This window comes from Periplaneta americana, chromosome 11 (genome assembly GCF_040183065.1).
Source record: "Periplaneta americana isolate PAMFEO1 chromosome 11, P.americana_PAMFEO1_priV1, whole genome shotgun sequence".
NCBI classification, from domain to species: Eukaryota; Metazoa; Arthropoda; class Insecta; order Blattodea; family Blattidae; genus Periplaneta; species Periplaneta americana.
Window position 1 is genome coordinate 162,740,178 of NC_091127.1, and position 24,666 is coordinate 162,764,843.

Consider the following 24,666-nt stretch of genomic DNA (forward strand, 5'->3'; position numbering starts at 1 on the left):
CTATACATTTCTAGTGCACAAGAAGGAGAAATAGTAGATATTACCTTCGAAAACGAGCAAACTCAATATTTTGTGAATTCAAAATATGGTAACAATGTTTGGACTTACATTCATCCAAGCTTCTCTATAAAATGTGTGTATTAATTCACATTTGTTTTCTAGTGGACTACCTACATTTTTTAAATGTTGTACATTTATATTTAACAAATATGTATTGATACCAGTATATTCATTTACATTTTTCCTAACACCTAATTATAATAAATCTCTTTAATTGCTTGGGATGTTTAAGTGGATGGTGATTGTGTGAGTTTAAGATGTCCGCAGGTTACGATATGCATGAAATATATTAAAGATCATTATGCATGTAGCTTGGGGTGTACTATAAGTACTAACATGAGAGTCCTGCCAAGAATTCAAAAGAAGGATAGCAATACCAAGAAAGTTTTTATTAGGAGAAGGAGTATTTTCTGCGGACCTTTGGAAGAAGAAATAAGGAAGAGACTAGTGAAGTGTTTTGTGTGGAGTGTAGTATTGTATATGGCAGAAATGTGAACATAACTACAAAGTGAAGAGAAATGACTGGAGACATTTAAAATATGGAGAATAATGGAGCATGTGAAATGGACAGACAAAAACACTAGTGGTGAGAGTGGGGATAAGACGCGATAGAGGAAGTGACTCCAGCAACAGCTATCTCACATGTACCCATGAAAAGTGTTTGTGAGACAAATATTATAGTATAATAACCCCCAGCTGAAAATAAACTGGTGATATCAAAGACGTTTAGGATGTTATTGAGATATTGGTAGAGGAAATTTTTTTTGTCGGTGAGAAATTTTACATTACGGAAAGAAGTTGTCCGACTCGAGTTTGGCAACGCTGACAAAATCATATGTTGAATCCTGAAAAGCGTAGTGCGTAGTCCACTATGAAAACACGCGGGAAAGGAGATTCTGTTTTATAATCATAGAGGTATAAGTCTCATATATATATATATATATATATATATATATATATATATATATATATATATATATATATATATATGTTTATAAATGTGTATTTCATCCAGTTGAGAAAACAATTCACGTTATTATTAAAGTTATGCTGAATAAATCTATAAAGTGAATTTGTTTACTTCTGTGGCCAATTTTAAGAAGACAGTGAGTCAGTGACGACAATTGTGACATACAGTAAATGGACATTCCTCGGCCTCATATCCCTTTTAGTATTTTTATAGAAGACGGGCACTTGGTTGGATGTAGTTAGTAATACCAACTTTGTAAATTTAGAGTTAAATGTTAGTGATTTTTAGTGATTTTCGTATGTTAGTTGTAGGTTTTTATACTAGGTGTCGCCGTGATGTTTTTTGGTTGTAGTTGTGAGTTGTAGTTGGTTTGCTGGGGTTTGAAGTTAGAGGTTGTACATTGTATGTTGTGTCTGATGGCCGAAGGATTTGAAACTCTGTCTTTTTATGATATTTTTGAGAGATGTGCTAATATAGAAAAGAGTGTAAAGTTTTGTATTGATTTCGGTTTAATTCCGTCGTTCGAGAATAAGGATTGTGTGGATTGTGGTGAAGAAAAGTCTGTTTGTGTGGTTTCAAGGAATGATCTTGTGAATTTCCCTTATAGACTAAGATGTCATAAGTGTTCTAAAAGAACTTCATTTTGTGTGAATACGTGGTTCAGTTTTGCGAAATTGAATGTATGTCAAAGTATTGGTTTAATTCTTTGTTGGTTGCATGGTTTCACTCTAGAAGCTGCTGCGTCTGAAATCGGCACGAATATTCATTCTGTATTAGATTATTATGGCTTTTGTAGGGAGGTCGCTTATGTAATTAGTGTTAATAATGATGGTTGGAAGGCTTACAGAGAACTGATGAAGGAGGGTTATGTACACGAGGTTGTAAATCATTCGTTAGAATTTTTAAGAGAAGATGATAGGAGTGTAAATACTCAAAATGTTGAAAGATTGCGGAAATCATTGAAGAGCAGTATTAAACGAGAAGGTAGACCTGGGTGTAAGGACGAAATGTACATTTTTCAACTTATTTATGTGAATTCTCTGAAGGCTCGTGGATATACCACTCCTAATGCTATTTTGCCAGTGTTTTTACGGGACATTGGAAAAGTTTATCCTGGATATGGGAAGACTGGTTTGAAGCCTGTAACATATACTGGGAGTGAAATGAGTGTTGTTGAAGACGTCAGTGACGATTGAATTTTCTTTGGTTAGGTAAGTAATGACTGTGTTTATAATTTTTATCTTCGATTTTAGATTGTTTGGTGTAATTTAAAAGTTCATTTTGGTAGAATTTCTTTTAGTAGTTTTCGTTCGCCATCTTGGATTTTGTCCGTCTTGATTTTAAATTATTTGGTGTAATTTAAAGGTTCATAGTTGGCAATAGGTTGGATTTTGCCCGACTTCTATCAAATTACCACACTTTTACGTACTTGTCCCAATCATCTAACCTTGTCACAGAGCTTAGTCTCCTGTTACGATCTATCTATCCCTTCATTTAACCCACTCTAACCTTATGTTGTCACTAGTCCTCATGTTACTTAGTTATTTCCTAATCTAACCTAACTTTTAACCTTAAATATTTACAGAAATATACATCGGCAGAGGATAATCAACGATTCCCACGGTGACACGCTACCACTAATATGTGCCAAACACGGTTAACTCACGGTGCTGTTAAACTGCTTTAATATGCAACATGTAGGCCTAAACAGTAATTAAGACATTGAATTTTCGATCTCGCTACACACCGCACACTGGATTAGCATCTGATTTGCTTTGCATTATTTCGTGATGAAATGAAGCTGAGAGATGTTATAACTTCACAAATTTACAATGTCTGGAAAAATAAAATTTGTTTTTGTAAGGTCTAGGATCAGTGACTTTTAGATTTATACTTTTTTATGTATAAATTGAAAACTAGTTTCCGTAAGGTCGAGGACCAATGACAGGTTAGGTTTGCTTTTTTCAGGCTTTTGGTATGGCTTGCATATACGCTTTTTGATAGGTAGGTAGATAGCGAATTTTCATAAGTAAAGCCTAGCGTCAGTAGACCTAATGGGTTAGGTTTGTTCAGACTTTTAATAAGTCTTGCTTATAGGGCTGTAGTCTTTTTTTTTTTTTGGTAGATAAGTACACAGATTTAGCCTACTCTGGACTTGCATAGTACATTATGGTGATACCGCAGGATTACATGATCATCGCATGTGAAAGTGTCTGAGAAACATGCCCTTTTTCTTTGCCCTAATTTTAAGCGTAGTAAAAGTATCTTATAAAGTGAAACATATCCCGAAATACTGTGTAAATCACAAACAGTTTGTTACATTTGTGGTTAATTAACTTTGAAAGCACACAGGTGAATTGTACTACACTAGTTAAAAGAGCTTATGAATGTTCTTTTGATTGCAAAATAGATGACAGGAACAGGGCCCCTGAAATCTGTTGTGCTCCATGTAATTCTATTAGCCTAACTGGTTGGCTAAAAGGATCTCGTCATATGCCTTTTCTAGTACCAATGATATGCTGGGAACCTAAGGATCATTCAACAGACTGTTACTTTCTAGGAACCACAGATCAGAAGATTACAGAGAACTTGTCAGCGAACTGATTCAGAACTATAACGTGATGGGGTGTCATATCTCTCAAAATAACTTCTTGGATTCTTATCTACTTTTTCTTTCCTCAAAACCTTCGGGTAATGAGTGACGAACATGGGGAGTGTTTTCATCAGGATTTTTCTGAAATGAAAAGGTGCTACTGGTACCTGGAAAAATGGAGCCCAAATACACTATCTACCAAAAAGTAATTGGGCACCCAGGATTTTACATGCTAGATGCCATGTTTTGGCGGCTACTATGCAGTGTATGCAGACAATAATGTTCACCGATTGGACTGGCCTGCACAGACTCCTGATCTCAATCCCATTGAGCACCTTTGAGACGAATTGGACCGGCGATTGAGGTTTCGGGAAATGCGGCCAACTTCCATTGTCCAACTGAGAGCCATATTGTAGGAGGAATGGCGACGCATTCCAGTAGACATCCTACACAAACTAGTGGAGAACATGTCTGAGAGGGTGGCTACTGTTATAGCAACAAGAGGTGGTATCAGGAGGTTCCAAAGGGGCAAAAACAGTGCCCAATTACTTTTTGGTAGATAGTGTATTACAGACGACTGCTGAATGTTTCTCAAGCGAAGTATAGTCTAAGATCTATTTCACACACATTTTAGGTAAATAAATATGATTTTAAGTAAAATGTTACAAGGTATCAAATACTAGAAATATCTGAAGTACATCTCATATAATTACTCAAAAATCCTGGGTGATAGAAAATTTTGAAAACAGATCTGAATTCAGCACGAAAAATGCTAGGCCTATAAGAATGTTTAATTTTGTTGACCATTGTAGGCTAACTCATGTGTATCATTTCTTGACGAAATTCATCTGATAGAAGAAAAAGCTATACACAGACAGAAGACAAACAAGGTAAAAGCCAGTTTTTTCAATCAGGAAACGAAAGTCTTCTTCTCCTCCTCCTTCTCCTTCTTCTTCTCCTCCTTCTTCTTCTCCTTCTCCTTCTTCTTCTTCTTCTTCTTCTTCTCCTTTTCCTTCTCCTTCTTCTTCTTCTTCTCCTTCTTCTTCTTCTTCTCCTTCTCCTTCTTCTCCTTCTCCTTCTTCTCCTTCTTCTTCTTCTTCTCCTCCTCCTCCTCCTCCTCCTCCTTCTTCTTCTTCTCCTTCTCGTTCTCCTTCTTCTCCTTCTTCTTCTTCTCCTTCTTCTTCTTCTTCTTCTTCTCCTTCTCCTCTTCCTTCGTCTTCTCATCCTTCTCCTCCTTCTTCTCCTCCTTCTCCTTCTTCTTCTCCTTCTTCTCCTTCTCCTTCTCCTTCTTCTCCTCCTCCTCCTCCTCCTCCTTCTTCTTCTTCTTCTTCTCCTTCTCCTTCTCCTCCTCCTTCTCCTTCTTCTTCTCCTTCTCCTTCTTCTCCTCCTTCTCCTTCTTCTCCTCCTTCTCCTTCTTCTCCTTCTTCTCCTCCTTCTCCTTCTTCTTCTTCTTCTTCTCCTTCTCCTCTTCCTTCGTCTTCTCATCCTTCTCCTCCTTCTTCTCCTTCTTCTTCTTCTCCTTCTCCTTCTTCTCCTTCTCCTCCTCCTTCTCCTTCTTCTCCTCCTTCTCCTTCTCCTTCTTCTCCTTCTCCTCCTCCTTCTCCTTCTTCTTCTCCTTCTCCTCCTCCTTCTCCTTCTCCTTCTTCTTCTTCTCCTTCTCCTTCTCCTTCTTCTCCTCCTTCTCCTTCTACTTCTTCTTCTTCTTCTTACATCACAGTAGACATACTTTATCTTTACATTAAAGTAGGTACAACTGTTTGGTGTAGAAAAATTAATGTTATCTAATCACCAGTGTGAAGCAGTAGAAGTACCAGCAACTAAAATAATTAAGCTATTACGACTGTTGAAAATAATAGTTTAATAGACCAAAAGGGAATAAGGATCATGTATTAAGAATGCCATCAATCAAGTTGTATATAATTTCATTTACAAATAAACCAAATGGCATGGCACTCAACATGCTGAAAAGATTTGATTCTTTGATATTGGACAGAATAAATAATGTAAACCCAGAAGTCTGTAATATTGATTATGATGACCACTTTTACAAAGATGCCGAGAATGTTGATGGAGGACCATTAAGAGCTTCTTAAATCAGTTGGTACCAGTATCTCAAATCTTTTTCTTCCTATGCGTCTTTTGTTATTATTTTGATAATTTTTATGATTTAATATCCCATTTTTCGTTTTTATTTTAGAATTACAAGTATCATCTATAAATATAAAAAATAGCGATGGCAGGTGAACATTCTAAAGAATCCATGTTCATGTCACCATGTGGAGAAATGTTGTCGCACATAGATGGTCATAAAGTACTTATCAAGATGGTGGAGACACTTCTGATTAAGGAAACGTTCACATGTGATGGAGCCATTAATGTAAGTTTTTTTTATTTCTGTTTCCCTTTATTCAAATATTAATTATTCATAGCCTATAAAAATGAAGGAAACTGAATTACAGTATAAACCATCTAAAGAGCTGTGTGCAACTCTGCAACTTTTAAACTAGTTCACATTTACTAAAGAGCAATTATCTGAAGTATTCCCATGTAAGTTAGCTTTAAATAGCCTATAGCTGCAATGTAATCTCATATTCCTTGTATATATGGCTGTTGGCAGAATCTTGTGAGACATTCCAACTAAACTCACAAATATGCAACTCAAAACCTGCATTAAATGTGAAATTTCATCTCAACTGAACGAAAGGAAGGAGTTTATACATTTATATAAACTACATTTAACATTCCTTTTTGTAATTCCAAACCTTTCGCCTTCAATCCACATCCTTTCTATTTACACCAACTTCAATATAGCAGTCATCTAGTACCCCTTACACCTTTCTGACCTTTTTTGATTTTTTGATGATTTTGAATTTTGATATGTAATATTTTCATGTGACTTTCTGTTGAAATATGCACATTTAACCTAAGAGTCTTATTGTCAAACAAGTATTCACCTTTGAGTCATTATACAGTTTGTTGATCCAATATAATAATTCGTTCACGATCTCTAGCTGTCATGAATGATTATAATATGACATTAAATATGCATATTTATTATACAACTACTCTTTGTTGGTGTATTTTTAGTGTAGGCCTACCTTTTTAGAAAATGTTCCAAGTGTATTTATAAGGTTCCATTAATTGTTTGTAGAATTTCAATATGTATTATCCAATTATGTACAGATATCTTTATGGTCTGAAGATGCCCAAAATGGGCGAAAACGTTCACAAGTACAATATGTTGTTGTTGTTGTTGTTATCTAATGCCAGGCTTTGGCAACGAAGCCATTAGTGTTCTTGCTCTCCAATATTTCTCTGTGGTGGATCCATCAGGTAGAAGTTCACAGGTTTGTAGATGATCTTCAGTCATTTCTTCTTCTTTGTTGCATAGAGGGCAATTTGGATTAGTGTAAATTCCTATTTTATTCAAGTGTTTGGCCAAATAATCGTGTTCTGTAAGCAGTCTGAATTTTGCTACTGCAGATTTACGTGGGATTTCTGGAATAATTTCTGTGTTTTTTTTTTTTTTTTTTTTTATTAAAATGCTCCTTTTTTATCTTTGGCTTTGGTACAAGTGCTTGGTTTTGCTTGATTTTATATTTATTTTTAATTAGTCTTTTGATGGATGTAAAAGGTAGGCTTGTATTTGTATTCTGAATTAAATTGGATCCTTTTTTGGCAAGAAAGTCAGCAGTTTCATTTCCAGCAATTGCATAATGTGCAGGTATCCATTGCAATTGAATTCTTTTCTGTAGTTTTTGAAGTTGTTGGATCATCAAGTAAAATATTAAAATGTGTTAACAAACATACTTCTGGGTTAACATTAAAATGAGACAAGACGGAAACAAAACTAAAATTATATTGTTTCTTCATTTCATTGTATAGGTCTCTATACAAACAAAACAATATCTCCACATAGTTAAGTTTTTGTTTTTTTCCTTTGCGTTTAGCAGCCATTCCTATAATCTAATTACGTATCTTTTCATTAATAAAATTGTACAAATAATGATTTACGATCAACAAAGAAAAATTAAAAATTTGTGTAGATATATCCTGGAGATGTGATGTATCGATATGAAATCTATGGAAAGTGCTCCAAATAATATTAATCCAATCACCTCCCAGCGATTTTCGGTATGCATATTTTTCTTCCGGGTTCATAATGCCTCTTTTTTTCACGAACTCCTTTGCTCTATGCACCATTTTTTTCAAAACATACTGTTGAGTTGATAACAAAGCCAATGCTCATCTTTCTGTCGATTGCAATGGTGTCGGCGCGTTTGTTGGAAACTTTGACTGAGATACGTGGTACTTCTTCATAGATTTCAAACTTTTCAAATTTTCTAAGGCAGCGTTTCTCAAACTTTTCTGAGGTGGGGACCACTTTTTTAAGTCAGGACAGTTCGCGGACCACCTTACTCTTGTTCCCTTCGAAAGCAAATTTATCACTTAAGTAGCATATTTTAATACCAGTATACATACATTTTAATGTAGAAATGATTAAAATTAATTTAATTCAATTAATTTTATATTAGTATTAACTAATTAAGTTAATGTTAATAGAAGAAAATTTCTTATATCATCATCTGTAAAACAGAAATAAAAAAAAAATTATTGGTAATTTCCTAGAAGACGGGCAAAATCCAACATGGCTGATGAAAACTACCAAAAACGTTCTGCCAACTATGAAGCTCAAATGTCACCAAACATCACAGAATCAAAGATGGAAAATCAAATATATATCCATATTATAGAGAAGAACAAGCCCTCCAAAAAAATTAAAATATATTTAATTTTTCACCTTTGATTTTTTTTGGCTTTTAGTGGCATTCTAACTTCATAGTTGACAGTACTTTTCTGGCAGTTTTCGTCCGCACTTTACTCCCAAAAATCACTACAACACAAAACATAATAATTTATCATCTTATCAAATAAAATTCAATTCCCATTGATGTCTTCAATGACAACCACTTCACTTCCAATATATGACACAGGCTTTAAGGCAATCTAAACAAACTATGAGGCAACAAAGCACTAAACCAACACTTTGTCGTACAGTCAACTTCGCATAAATAAACCATGTATTTACACAAAATGAAATTCTCTTCGAACACTCATTACACCTTAACTTATACAGAAAATTCAGTAAATAATTCCTTGGAACCACAGAAACAGTTTTCTTCTCAATAATCGACACAATTCTTATTCACCAGCGAAAGAACTAAACCAAAATCGACACAAAATTTAATACTCTGTTCTAAGTTCACACATCTTTCACAAATATCATAAAAAAACAAACTTTCAATAGCTTTAGCCATCAGACACGACATAACACCACTCACGTCAAACAACCAAAAACAACTGACACCGTCATTATCCGTTCAAAATTAATGAAAATTCTAGAACAAATGACAACTATAACCAATCAAATTAAAAGCAAATCACGGCGACACCTAGTATAAAAAACCTAGAACTAACATATAAAGGTCACTAAAAGATCACTAACATTTAACTCTGAAATAAAAAGGTTGGTAATGCTTACTACATTCAACCAAGTGCCCGTCTTCTATGAAATTACCAAATTATTGCAGAAACATAACCGATTTTCAACAAGTAAAGATGCAATTTTGTATGTTCTATTATTGGTGTACGACTTACAGTACGTGACCATTTCAGTGTGCAGACTGTTTGTCGCCAAATTATTAAGAACGTCATAAGTATATGAAAAGGTTCGGTACTTCGGTCCTGTTATGAATTCGGGTGGTCCCTGGCTGGTTTACAGGCACGGCGCCCAATGTGCAGGGAAAAGATAGCTAGAAACACCACGTTCATAGTGCTTTAAATCCCTCTTTTGTTGCCGAGAGTAGAGTGGGAAGTCGATAGACGGGTAGGGTAAATAAATTTCATAAAATGTCAGTACTGGCAGAAAAAGTGAAAAGCAATTGCCATGTGTCATTTACAAACTCTGAGATTTTCAGCTATAGTGTGATACGCAATTCGTTTGAATTTTATTTTTTCTTCTGTCTTTTTTGAAGGACCATAAGGGCAGACCTCGAGGACCACAGGTGGTCCGCGGACCATAGTTTGAGAAACGCTGTTCTAAGGCATTTGGTAGTGTTATTCCTCACCATGTGGTGTTTGTTGTTCCTTAATAGCTCTCCTTGTCTTGTTACCATACAGATGCGTTTGTTCATGTTGTATTAGCTCAGTTTGCTGTTTGTGGTACACATTAACATCCTTATGTTTCAGCATTGCTAAAGTATGTTGAAGGAAATATAGCATAATAATTGTCTGTCTACAGTACTTGGAATGGTCTGCAGATTCGTGCATGCTGTTGTGTGTGGCACTCAAGGAAGCTGTGATACATGTTTTCTGGGTATTTGAACCCAATCGTAACATGAGATTTCATGAGGGAGGTTCTGGATTAACCACAGCATGCTTCACACCCGACGGAAAGGGTGTACTTGTGTCTTTGCGCTCTGGAGTAAGTAATATTTTGTTACCAGTTGGAAAATTACAAATCCATATCGCTTCCAATCTGTTCCCATAACCCAGCACAGTACAAAATTTGGTACCGGTATAACTGAATCATTGATGATTAGACAGGCACACTCAACTGAAAGAATTGACTTCAGGGACTCTGATATTTAGCAAATTTATAATCATTTTACATTTGTTTATGCTTGCCATGTTGTGTACAGTGCTTAATGATTCATTCAGGCATTTATGAAAAGTATTTATTTATTTAATTAATTAATTAATTTATTTATTTATTTAACCTGGTAGAGATAAGGCCATAATTACAATTAATATTAAATTTACAAATTTACAAATACAATAAAAATCTAAGTACTAAAAGATTAACTGATTAATAAAAGCTAGACAGTTTATTGTAAAAGTTAAGAAGAGAGAAGCATTTCTTTTATTGATTAAGTAAAAATTAAACCTACTCTACGCAGTAAGAATATGCTTAATAAGTTTGCTTTTGAATGCTACTAAATTGCGACAGTCTCTGATGTCACTGGGTAGGGTATTCCACAAGCACGAGAGCGAGATTGTGTATGATGATGAATACGATGATGTCTTATGTGTTGGTATGGCTAGTATGCGGCTATTTTGCGTGCGTGTGAAGACATTATGATATGGTGACAGGTAACTGAAACGGGAGGCAAGGTAGGTAGGTGTAGAAGTGTGAAGGACTTGGAAAAGGAGAACAAGAGAATGAAAATTTCTACGTTCGTTAAGCCGTAGCCAGTTTAGAGTTTGGAAGGATGGGGTAATGTGGTCAGCGCGACGGACATCGCAGACGAAGCGAACACAAGAATTATGAACACGTTGTAATTTTTGCGACTGGTTGACATTGAGGTCAGTCAGTAGAGAATCACAAAAATCGAAGTGGGGCATTACTAGTGTTTCCACTAGTATTTTCTTGAGTGATAGCGGAAGGAATTTTCGAATGCTGTTTAGGGAATGTAGTATGGAAAAGTACTGTTGTTTGTTTGAATCACGTCTAGAGCATGGATTTTTTTTTCGTCCATTTTCAATTTACATTCCTAGTAAAGCAAGGTTACCAGATTTTTTTCATAATTTTCTGGGACAGATATCGATATATGAAAAATCCACTTTTAACATTTCTGTTAATTTGTCATTCACTTATAATATTATTGTTTTTATACACCTTCACTAAAGAAATGTCGAAATTCTTTATCTATGACTTTATTTCATAAATAATTGGAAAAGTGCAATCCAAAGTTCTGTTGAATAAATTACCAATCCACTGCTGTAGAGTAATGGTTAGCGTACCTGACCATGAAACAAGAGGGCCTGGAGTCAAATCCTGGTTGGAACAAGTTACTTGGTTGAGGTTTTTTTCCGAGGTTTTCCCTCCACTCATCAAGAGCAAATGCTGGGTAACTTTCGGTGCTGGACCCTGGACTCATTTCACTGGCATTATCTCCATCTCGTATGAAATTAATGCTATGAAGTTACCCAGAGTAGAATCATTTAAGGATTTGGGTATTTATTTTACAAACAACTTATGTTTTAAAATGCACTTAAATCACGTGGTAATTGGTGCATATAGAAAATTAGGATTTATAATCAGAAATACAAAAGAATTAAAAAATATAAATACTATTGATACTCTGTATAAAATTCTAGTTAGGAGTAAGCTAGAGTATGCGTCTGTAACATGGTCACCTCAGTTCCAGTCCCATCAGATGCAAATAGAAAGGATACAGAAAAGATTTTTGTGCGAGATCGTGCGTATTTGCTTGGTTTCCGCACAAAACCAATCCGCAGAAAGTCTAAAATTCCACATTCAATATTCCCAACCTAACACACATAACAATTTCCCTCTTCTTACCGCTTAAGTGACATATTGATTTTACTGCTTTAGGCTTTTAACATATTATTTTTAGAGATGTTCAATATAGTAATAATTATAAATTGGAAACTTACTTGCAATTTCACCTAAATTGCACTGTTAATTATTGTTTTCAAATATTTGCAAAAATTAAGTAAACTCTAAATCATTACATAACTTTACCGTTTGTTTTAAGTTCGCATTTATAGACTGGGGGGGGGGGGAAGACACATATATCACGGCCTGCTGGAGTATAGTAAACACAGAAAACATTTTAAAGCAACAATGTTGAAGATAGATATTTTTGTTTTGCAAATTTGCCGTCATTGAACAGAAACCAAGATGGAGATTTCATTGCAACTTATTAGAAATTTCTCTTTCAGGTATGTAATAAACGATCTTCGCACAAAATAATGTACGATACACGAGCGGTATGTTTTCTTTCAATTCTCGGAAATTAAAAAAGCTCAACTACGTTTCGCTTTTTCAAACTTTTCCTCGAACATAAAAACTTCAACATACCGCTCTTGTAACGCATGTTACTATTACGTTATTTATATTTTTAAAAACATCACGTGTCGTCTTATGACAAGCAAATTTCATATAATCAGTTACTTTTTTAATTTAATGATAAAACTGTAACATCTCGACGATTAATAAATAGTCAAATTTTACTCTATAAGACTGTTAACGGTATATTGAATAACTGTGATTTTTCTTACATTCCTTCAGTTCAATGTAAAAAGAACAGAATTACGTCATAGGCAACCTTTTGTTATTCCCATTCCTAGAACTGTTTTCTTCAAGAACTCTCCATTGTTACGTGTAATACAACTCTCTGTCTTTAAACTGTGATTCTCAATTAGATTTCAGTTTAACAGTTGAAAAGTTTCATACAATATTAAAAAGAATTGTATTTCCTTAGATATTTAAATTATGAATAAGTGTATTATAATGTTTTCACTCTAGTTTTTAAATAATTTTGCATCATTATATTGACATTTGGCACTATATTAACTGCAATACTATATTCTAGCATCTTTTACCGTTATGTATTTTCTTTCTTTCGTTTGTGTTTTTTTTTTTTTTCTTATTATGTATTTTGTGTATGTATCCATGTAAGCCACCTGTAATTGGTAGCCTGCTTCTGTTGGGGGTGGATTTAAATAAATAAAGAAATAACACACACTGCATAATCTCACTCAGACGCTAGATAACCATAGCAGTTGTTAAAGCGTCGTAAAATAACCCAATCAAAAAATAAAATAAAATAAACCACTATTTAGTTCCCCCATTTAAAATTATCTCTCATGAATTGTGGCTATAAAAGAAACTTCTCTTTTTTTATAATAGTAAGAGATTCTCAAATATTTTCAGAAAAAATATATTTATAAGTTAATTTTGCATTAATATCCATAAAAGAGTGTTTAACTATCGCTGTGTGAGATACATAGTAAGACAACATTTACATTTAACTTTTTGTTCCTTACCGAATTATTCATTAATTTGTTATGGTGTTTCTTACAGCTCAGTGTGCGTATTTACTCACTGTACCACGGAATAACACACACATTACCTGGAGCCAGAGTTTTAGCAAATGATCTGCCTGGAATAGCATTTAGTCCTGATGGAAAATTGCTGGTTGTGGCTGAGAGACAGAAAGACCAGCTTTCATTATATTCTTGCAAAACATGGATTGCATTACAGGTATATATATGTTCGTACAGTTTTGTGTTATATTGCTCGGCCTAATGAGAAGAGGCTTCTTGACTGTCCCTGTAGAGTTTCCATTAAAAAAATTCACGCTGTACTGGAGAATTACCATGGTAGCTTTGAACCGTGCTGTAACGTTTACTACCAAATTTAACTACATACACAATGTTGCCAACATAACATGATTTTGGTCTGTGGTGTAGTTAGAAGGAGAAATTTGTTTCTTGTTCTCTCTACCTCCTTCGTTCTGAACATTACTGAGAGGTAGCACCACTGCTACTGTCATCTTGAAGTTACAGGAGAATGGAGAAAGTTACGCAACACAGAACTGCATGCATTGTATCCTTCACCTGACATATTTAGGAACATTAAATCCAGACGTTTGAGATGGGCAGGGGATGTAGCACGTATGGGCGAATCCAGAAATGCATATAGAGTGTTAGTTGGGAGGCCAAAGGGGGAAAAGACCTTTGGGGAGGCCGAGACGTAGATGGGAAGATAATATTAAAATGGATTTGAGGGAGGTGGGATATGATGGTAGAGACTGGATTAATCTTGCTCAGGATAGGGACCAATGGCGGGCTTATGTGAGGGCGGCAATGAACCTTTGGGTTCCTTAAAAGCCAGTAAGTAAGTAAGTAAGTTACTCTCATCTATTGCAATGATTTTTCCCTGGACCACCAATTTGCTTGGACGACATTTCTACATAGAAGATTAAGACAGATCTTACAAGCGATCTTCAGTTACTAACAGTATGGTCATCAAAATTATGTGTCCATTTTATCTCGAACTAAAATCTCTCTCGCATTTTCTTTTGTTTCATCACGGCCAAATAGATTTATCTCTTCGGTATCAATGTTTCTAGTCGGTCATGGCCTTTATGACAGTTTTTGTTTCGTAATATTGATAGATGGTAATATAATTAAAGCGGTGAATAATTTCATGGCCCCTAAAAGTTTTTTTTTTTTTTCTTTTTCTTTTCCATGAAAGGCTAGGTATTTTGTCTAGGCCACAAATAAAACTGCAACGCGGTCATAATTATGTACTTAATGGTTTGGTGAACATTAACCGGAAATTTACTTTCCGTTATTTAAATGATATTCCGTGAACCACACCTTTTTCCTCTTTATTTCGTTGTCATAACCTACTTTAAGGTCTTACTACATAAGCATTTTCTTTTAGTGCATTCAAAACATCGTCGTTGTACTGCATTAATCTTGCACTTGACTAATAGAGTGATTTATTTAAGAATATAGGCCTAGTCGCGAATTTTACTACCACCATTTCGATTGTCTTCTGTTTGACACGGCTCGGTATGGCCCGGTGACTAGTGGCCAGCAAGTAACGTCGACTATCAACATTGCTCTGCCGTGGGTATTATCCAGTTGTCCCAAAATTCATTCTGTCGTCTAAAGTACTGTTCATTTTCTTACACATGTTCAGTAAAATTAATACATTTACATTTTCCTTTGGCCAGACTTTACATTGTGCTGATCTACAAGGCATGGCCTGGAGCCCAGATTCTCTTTCACTAGCTGTGTGGAGCAAGAAACACCACCAACAATCCAAGCTGCAGATCTTTCTTCTAGATGGTCATTGCTTGTACTCAGAAACAAAGAATGATGGTGCAATTTGTAATGCAGTGTGGTCCCCCTCCAGTCATATGTTAGCCATATCTGACTGTGATAGCAAGGTAAGTGAAGTATTCTACACATTTTTTTTCAGCAATGCTCCCTATTCTTACTATTATAGTAACAATGTTTATATTTACAGAGAACAAGACATTGAAATAAAAAAACTATATCAGAAAATAATCCATATATATATAAATATAATTTGAACCGGTAATGGAAATTACGGGAAAATGACTGAACGGATTTTAATGAATGACCTGTTATTTTGAAGCTTGGTATCCAAGGATTTTCAGAAAAATAGTATCTTTCAATGAAGTGTTAGTTTTCCTACATAATTTTCCTATTTTCCAAAATCCATCTTTCGTCAGTTTTGAGAACTAATTGCATTTCAATATAAAACAAAACACACACTACAATGAACAATAGGCTATTACACGAAGGCCATGACCTGCAGGATTGCTGACATATTTAGAGCTCAAATTCAGTTGGTTATTAAAAACTTCAAGACTTGCTAAAATAATTTACAGGCCTGATTCTGTGGTGTGTAATTTTCTGAGTACAGCTATGTATTGGATATTAAAATCTGCATAACTTGAGGTGGTTTGATGGCATTATTACCATTAGAAATGAAATATGTATTATTATAATTAATGCCATGATGCGACTATTTTTAATTAATTATACATATTAATGCTATATTGATGATATGAAAGTGAAATGTTTTGGGTTATGTAAGTAGATGTATAGAATATCTTAAATTAGATCTTCATTTCTATAATTTACTGAGTGGCGCCTATATAGTATATAATTATAAAACTTACGTAAGATAATAATATTGGTATTAAAAGTCAAATATTTTTATAGTTATTAATCAAGTGGGGTTGGGTCTTTTGCATATAATTAATGGCGGTGCAGAGTAGATATTTATATGCGTCATTCTCATCATTATTGGCACGAGAGAGGGAAACAATTACAGTTCCTAAGGAAAGACCAAAAGGTATTACTTACTGATAAAATAAGAAGCCTATAAAATTACTTAGTCTCCCGATCATTTCAAAAGATCTCTTAGCAGGATAAAATTATTTTACTCTCTACATTTCAAGCTTTACATGCAGCAGCTATACCAAGATGATATGCCTATTGTTCGAAAGCATAGCAAACCTGACATTTTTTTTTTAATTTTCACCTATAATCCACAATGACCTGAAAAACCCACTGATCGTCCTGACATTGTTACTTGTGTTTTCACGTTGAAACTAAAAAACTGAAGGTGGATAGGTTCAAGAAAAAGTATTTGGTATAAAAAACATTCAGAAGGAGTATGTTTCATTATTATGGAAGCAAATAACTTTCAAAGTGTCTGGTATTCTTCACTGAAAATAAATCTGAAAAATTTTTATTTAAACGTCTAATTTACTTAGTTTGCAGCATTTGCTGCACAAGCCACTGGTATTTCTGTATTATCATCACCGGCAAGCTGACAACAATGGATAACTTAGGAATTACACATCTTATCTTAAGCCTGCTCAGGGATATAATTATTATTATGATCAAGATGCAAGACAAGCAACTCAATGTGACTAAGCGTTGAGCCATATCGAATGAGGATAATAATAATAATTTTATGTATGGTATTTTCTATCCAGGATTCTATCCCCTCCCTCATCAGAAATCTTAATTCGCACCCTGGCTGATCCCCTTATAAAGTCTAGTGGCTGGGCTGTTAGGTTTTTTCCTAAAAATATTTGGAAGTCTACGTAATATTATACAACTGTTTAAAATAATTTGTATGTATGTATTTATTCACACTGCAAATGGGTATATACCCAGTGGCAGTGGTAACTAATTACACTCAATAATGACAATTAATAATAAACACAACTAATGAAAAACAATAATTAATAGTCCTAAATTAAATGAAGTATGATCACTTAAAATAACATTTAAAGTAAATCTAATTTGTATCTTAATCCTAAGTTCGAACTAAGACCCACGAGTGTGACAGGTTCATACCTGCACAAGTACCTTTCGGCACTACACTTATTTCGCTGTAAACTCACTCACTGCACTGATTCTACCTGATTTCACTAACACTTCTAACCATTTCACTGTTCAGATACTTTGCACAGCCACTTCAATGACACCAACACACTTCACTTACACAATAGACTTCACTGACACAACACACTTCCTCACTGATACAACACTTCAAATAACAAGATATCAATTACACCCTTTAAATAGTGTTTATAATATACTACCGTCTATTAGTAAAGTCCTTAAGCCTATTTTTAAATACATTTTTGGTTATTGGTAAAGCCATTAGTAAGTCTGCAGGTAAAGCATTCCAGTCTCTGATAGAGAAAAGAGCCTCATTAAGTGTCACATGATTTCCCCCATTTCGATGACCCTGTGACATAACCACTCAAAGGGACAGTCCGTGGTAAGAATAAACATGAGTATATAGTATATACTGGACTTTTTTTAGTATATACTCTTCTTAATAAGAATAAAAACATTTGAGTACATACTCATTTTTGATTACATACTCATAACATGGAAGCATAGTAGAATATACTCAAGTGTCCATCTTGTACAGAATATATACTCATGCTTGATAAGAATGAAAGCTAGTATATTCTCATATTTATAAGTTCGTTCTCATGTTATTCTGAGTATGGTTTGTAGCAGGCTCAATTCTGAATATTTGTTGATTTGTGTTCAGTTTAAAGTTAAATAAAAAAAAAGGCAGAATTTATGAAAGATTGTAGTACCTCACGGAAAAATATAGAAAAAGACGTGAACTTCAGAAGTCTTTAACGGTTCACAAAAGTGAATGTGAAAAAAGGTTAAACACGTATTTGTTGTTCATAAAAAAAACATAACCTATAAAAATATAAATGGCTACCATATTATAAGGTTAGATTGTATTGTTAAATATAATTAACAATTACAGTTTATTTTGTAAAATTTGAATTGCAAAATGCAATTACTTGTAACTTTAAATTATATATATAAAACTCTCTATAATAAAAAATAGAATTAGCATAACTGGAATTCTAGAAATGGATTGTAATCTCTATCCAACATCCTGTAATGACGATTTCCCAGTATTATTTTCTTGTTTCCTGTTTATTAACGTCACTTATCTTATTCTCTCTCTCTTTCATGTTTATTTATTTATTCACTCATTTATTTACTTATTTATTTGTTTATTTAATTAAATTAATTAATTAATTAATTAGTATATTTATTTACTTATTTGTTTGTTTATTTATTTATTTATAAAAAGCAAACCACTTCAGCATGCGGATAACATGTGAAGTCTATTAAAAAAAACTGAGCATCACAGTGCAATGTGGTCAAAGAGCATAGGTAACACGAGTACATACTAACTTTTAAACGATCAAGAAGGCTGTAGAGATGAGTATATATTCGGGTTAGGTAGAATGTCTTTATTCTTACGAATATGAGTATGTTCTAGTGGTTACGAGTATATAATCACAGGAAGTGCTCATACTCAAAAGTATAAACCTTGAGAAAGTACTTAAGCTTTATTCTTACTACCCAGTATCTCTACCACAACAATTAAATTAGGTCCAAATACTATCATATTTCTACAGTTGACTAGGCCTATATTGGAAATGCTGGATGTCAAGCAACATTTTTGAAATTATAAGGACCACAAACTCTAAAAGCTCTTAGATATGATGTACCTTTTCCAAGTTTTGTGTATATTTAGGTAGCATTGTTTTAATATTAAATACTGATTTTTAGAAGATAACATGATAATAAAATTATCATGCCTTTTGTGTAAGTTTTCATTTTCACAAAATGTTATTGTAAAAGAACAGTATAAGCCAAAGAGCTCGGAAAATTGTGCGCCATTATTACCATGAACTATAGAAATCAATTGCTGTTTATATAGAATTTGTACTATAAGTCAGATAAGGTGTCCTATCCTGGATATTAAGTACAGGCAATAAACTTTGTTTCAGTATTTGAAGATTCTAAATTGTCTTACATGGTCGGTGATTGCTGAATTGGAACCAGCACGAGATCTTCTAGAAGCTGGTCTAGATGATATTGTTCACGATGTAGTCTCATTGCAATCTGAAATCTGCTCATTATCGATCTTATCATCTATATGTAAGTATCAATGTGTTGTTGAATGCTAAACTGCACTTGTGTGTAAATGTTATATTTGCTTTGCTCCTAAAAAAAAAGTGACATTGAAATGGAATTGTTGTCTGTGTGTTATTCTGTAATAACTGGAGAGACAATTGTGTGGAATTTAAAGGAATGTGGTAGATAATTCATATCACTAATGCATATAGCTTCTTGTCTATGCGGATGACGTGAATATGTTAGGAGAAAATCCACATACGATTAGGAAAAACGCGGAAATTCTACTTGAAGCAAGTAGAGAGATAGGTTTGGAAGTAAATCCCGAAAAGACACAGTATATGATTATGTCTCATGACGAGAATATTGTACGGAATGGAAATATAAAAATTGGAAATTTATCCTTTGAAGAGGTGGAAAAATTGAGGAGCATTTTTGCAAAAGTCAATAGATGCAGAAATTTTTGAAAATTAGTTATATATGGATATCGTATGTTTTCTAGCTTCGGCATCGACCTATGAACTCTGATTTAGCATAACTTGATTCATACCATATTTACAGACCACTAAACTTTCCAGGTTTTTTCAAAACTCGATAGATGCTGTCACTTAGTTAAAGCTAAACTCGATAGATGCTGTCACTTAGTTAAAGCTAAACTCGATAGATGCTGTCACTTAGTTAAAGCTAAACTCGATAGATGCTGTCACTTAGTTAAAGCTAAACTCGATAGATGCTGTCACTTAGTTAAAGCTAAACTCGATAGATGCTCGAGTCCTTATTTGGAATATGTACAGGGTCAAATAAAACAGTTTTCAGCATAGTGTTTCAGACGATTTGCTTTTATTAGGGTTGCTGGCAGAAGTGGAATGCTATTATTTTGTCACCTGGCGGTAAATCGCTGAGACGGAAGCTATTTGTTTTCCCTCCCTCCCGAAACTAAAGCTTCACTTTTTAGGATTACTTGCATAACTGTAAATCACTGAGGCGAAAACTGTTTATCTATTTCTCCCACTAAACTTTCCAGTGAAGTGTCGAATATGAAGTGAAATACATTTCAAAACAGTTTTTTTTTTTTTTTTTTTTACCTTGGGGATTTAGTGAAGTGAATTTTTTAATGGCAGGCAGAGTAACTATCTCATGCCCCCATGTTTAGATTGCTACCAGTGCACTTCATTAGAACCAGGTACCCAGCTTCGAAGCCGTTAGCCCTGTGAACTTACAATATATTTATGTTCCCCTATTATCATAATTCAGTGTTTGTATCTAAGAAATTAGCAAGTTCTTTGTGATAGTAGAAGAGAAAGAGTGGGGGAAGGGAAGTGGTCCGTGGCCCATTTCTTTTAGGGCTCATCCCGACATTTGTCTATTGCTCAAGGGAAACCACGGAAAAACCTAGAGCAGTATTCATTCACGAGTGTCTTCAGACGCATTTTAAGTAAGTGCGTTTTCCGGTGTTGTGATATTCTAGTTAGTATCTCTGTGTGAATAATGGATCCAGGAGATGAAATGATCATGATTCAAGAAGTAGTGGGTGGTAGGAAATTCAGAATTAAAGAGAAGAGTCCTCGTACAGGGAAGCGTAAAATAAAGCAGCATGAACCGAATATAAAATGCTCTCATGGACTTGAAAACTCTTCTTCCAATCCAAAAGCTAAAGAAAATAAGCAGTGTAAAGTGGCAGAGTTAACCGTCGATGACATTAGTGTATTTCACAATAAATTTAAGACTTTATGCAAAATAGATCAGGACAAATTACTTATTAAGTTCATGACCATCACATCACCAAAGCATAGGGTGGTGAATACGGAGTCTTCGAAAAGAAAACAAAGTGTGTCAATTAAATACAGTATCAGGAAAACAGATGGACAGATAATCCCTGTTTGTGCGTCAAGTTTCCAAGGTATAACTGGTTTCTCAAAGGACCGATTGTCTCTTCTGGCAAAATAGATTCTATTCAACAGGACAGTCACCAAGGGAAAATAGAGGAGGAAATACTGCAGGTAAGAAGCATGAGAATATTACAATAGCTGTTAAAAATGACATAAAGATGTATAAATGCAGAGAGAGCCACTATACCAAGGGAAAATCTAGTAGGGGATATCTGCCTCCAGAACTCTCTATTAAAAAAAGTGGACAAATTTCTCTGAAAAAAGAAAAAACTTGGACTACTTGAGACTTGCTCACTCTCGAAGTATAAACATATATTTTACAGTTATTTCAACCTGTCATTTAGAACTCCACATACTGATTCCTGCTCAACCTGCAAGACAGGCCTATTCCAAATAAAGGTAGAGACAGACTTGGTGAAAAAAAAAAATGATCTCAGGACCCAATATAGATTACATAAACTCCGTGCAGACAAGTTTTACAAAATTATGAAAGATGATAATCCAGAAGTGATAAAGATATGTTTTGACTTACAACAAAATCAACCTCTGCTGAAATTATCAGTGAGTGAAGTGTTCTACGCAAGACAAGTATGGCTCTACAACCTCTGTGTTATGATATACTCAAAGACACAAGAAATGAAGGACATTTCATTCTACACTTGGTTGGAGACCCAGTCATCAAGGGGATGCAATCAAGTCGCATCTGCGTTGCTAGATTTTTTATTTAATCTTGAAAAAAAATCCGCAACTAATGCCGCGTCCACCATTCATCTGTTTTCTGATTCTTGTGCCAGTCAGAACAAATAGCATTATGATGGCAACCCTCATGGCTTTTTTAGAGCAAAGCAATATTTTTACTCGCATTGTTCATTTCTTTCCGATACGCCGTCATAGTTATATGGCTCCAGATCGTGTTTTCGGAAGAATAGAAAAAGACTACAGGAGAATGGAAGACATATTGACTCCCAATGGCTACCACAAGATACTAGAAAATCATGGCAGAGTCAAGAATCTCAACAAGGACTGGAAAATCATGGACTTAAAGTCGAGTGCTCAAAAGGTGTTAAGATCGAAACTGCCATTTAAGATGGCTCCGCAGCGAGTGATCACTTACAGTAAAACTTCTGGAAAACATCGTAATGTTTCTGTTACAGTGCAGAACACATATACAGCGTGTCCAGTGACAGCGTGTGTGCTAAAACCAAGAATTAAGACGTGCGGTATTATGTTAAACTCCCCTGTTCTTCCAGAAGTCAACATGGTGTCAAAAGAAAAAAAGAATGACGTTAAGAAACTCATGCAGTATTTTGAAGTAACAGGAGAGGCAAAGGACTTCTACACAACCGTTCTAGCAGATGTGTCCCATTAGACTTTAGTGACAAAATTGTACTTATGTGTTGACACTAACAATTTTCTTCAATTTTATTCATATTGTAATGAGATTCATATGAAGATAGAGTGCATCTGTCGACTTTTGAAAAAATTCTTATTTTTTGTGCATACAATTAACAGGTAATAAAAAAAGTGCTTATATTTTTCAAATCTACTTCCATTGCCTCAGAACAAAGAATGCTTCCTGTGAAAATTGTTGTTGTAAAATAAATATTTGTATGTTTAAATTAAAAAATGTAATTTCTGTAAAATCTTGATTTCTGCATCTATCGACTTTTGCAAAAACTCTCCTCAATTCAAATATCTGGGAGCAACAGTAACAAATATAAATGGCACTTGGGAGGAAATTAAATACAGAATAAATATGGGAAATGCCTGTTATTATTCGGTTGAGAAGCTTTTATCACCTAGTCTGCTGTCAAAAAATCTGAAAGTTAGAATTTATAAAACAATTATATTACCGGTTGTTTTTTATGGTTGTGAAACTTGGACTCTCACTTTGAGAGAGGAACTTAGGTTAAGGGTGTTTGAGAATAAGGTTCTTAGGAAAATATTTGGGGCTAAGAGGGATGAAGTTACAGGAGAATGGAGAAAGTTACACAACACAGAACTGCACGCATTGTATTCTTCACCTGACATAATTAGGAACATTAAATCCAGACGTTTGAGATGGGCAGGGCATGTAGCACGTATGGACGAATCTAGAAATGCATATAGAGTGTTAGTTGGGAGGCCGGAAGGAAAAAGATCTTTGATGAGGCCGAGACATAGATGGGAAGATAATATTAAAATGGATTTGAAGGAGGTGGGATATGATGATAGAGAATGGATTAATCTTGCTCAGGATAGGGGCCTATGGCGGGCTTATGTGAGGGCGGCAATGAACCTCCGGGTTCCTTAAAAGCCAGTAAGTAAGTAATGCATATAGCCTACAAAAGACGCAGGTGGTAAGTTACCAGGTAGTTAGCAGTCCTTATATGGTAGAAATAATTGAGTCACAGGATTGCTAGAGTCAAATATACGAATGCAACCTCATATTTTATTAAATAGGAGAAGATCTTCCACAAGTAAGTTTTACTTACCTGGTTGAGGATTGGTCACTGTTGTCCGACACTTGACCATCTCCTATGTGGCAAGCCTCAACCGGAGAGTGAGATATGCCATGTACCAATTATGGTCGAACATATTTTATTGCATTGCAGGAAATATGGCTGTGTCACACGCAATTCGGCTGACTCTATGTAACGCTCTTGGAAATGATTTTAGTTCTGGAATTGCAGTTCTGAGATTTTTATCCAACACAGGATTTGATAGCGGCCGGGTAGCTCAGTTGGTAGAGCAGCTGACTACGGACTGGAAGGTCCGGGGTTCGATCCCAGGTGGTGACAGGATTATTTCTCGTTGCCAAACTTTCAGAACGGCCCCAAGGTTCACTCAGCCTTCTATAAAATTGAGTACCGGGTCTTTCCCGGGGGTAAAAGGTGGTCAGAGCGTGGTGCCGACCACACCACCTCATTCTAGTGCCGAGGTCATGGAAAGCATGGGGCTCTACCTCCATGCCCCCCAAGTGCCTTCATGGCATGTTACGGGGATACCTTTACCTTTTTACCTTTTTTACAGGATTTGATAGGGTGATTTACTTTTTATTGACCTACTGTTGCTTATCCGCTGGACCCTTTACATCCAGAGGTTACATTTGTTGTTTTATATTTGTTTTTAATAATTTCAAGGAAAAATTGTTCCGGGGCCGGGTATTGATCCCAGGACCCTTCACTTAGCACACAAATGTTCTTCCGACTTGAGCTACCCCAGGAACTATACACGACACTGTCACACTTGATCGATACCCAGCCCCGGAACAATTTTTCCTTGAAATTATTCAAACCTGCTTTACAGGGAGCTACTACCTGAAAGCCAGATTTGTA

The 24,666-nt window shown here is 34.9% G+C and overlaps 1 protein-coding gene across 5 annotated transcripts in view; it reads left to right on the forward strand.

The window, feature by feature from the left end:
- Positions 1-1,359: 1,359 nt before the first annotated feature.
- LOC138709538 (WD repeat-containing protein WRAP73-like) overlaps positions 1,360-24,666 on the forward strand; it is a 28,512-nt gene continuing 5,205 nt past the window's right edge. The window contains exons 1-7 of one of the 5 annotated variants that reach the window (XM_069840370.1): positions 1,365-1,710; positions 1,870-2,241; positions 5,821-6,000; positions 9,925-10,107; positions 13,516-13,695; positions 15,179-15,394; positions 19,334-19,484. In XM_069840370.1, the coding sequence (XP_069696471.1) occupies positions 5,857-6,000; positions 9,925-10,107; positions 13,516-13,695; positions 15,179-15,394; positions 19,334-19,484 (874 nt within the window). In that variant the 5' untranslated portion in view covers positions 1,365-1,710; positions 1,870-2,241; positions 5,821-5,856. Of the gene's footprint in view, positions 2,242-5,820; positions 6,001-9,924; positions 10,108-13,515; positions 13,696-15,178; positions 15,395-19,333; positions 19,485-24,666 lie in introns of all 5 variants that reach the window. The other 4 variants (XM_069840371.1, XM_069840369.1, XM_069840373.1 and 1 more) reach the window with 4 other exon arrangements.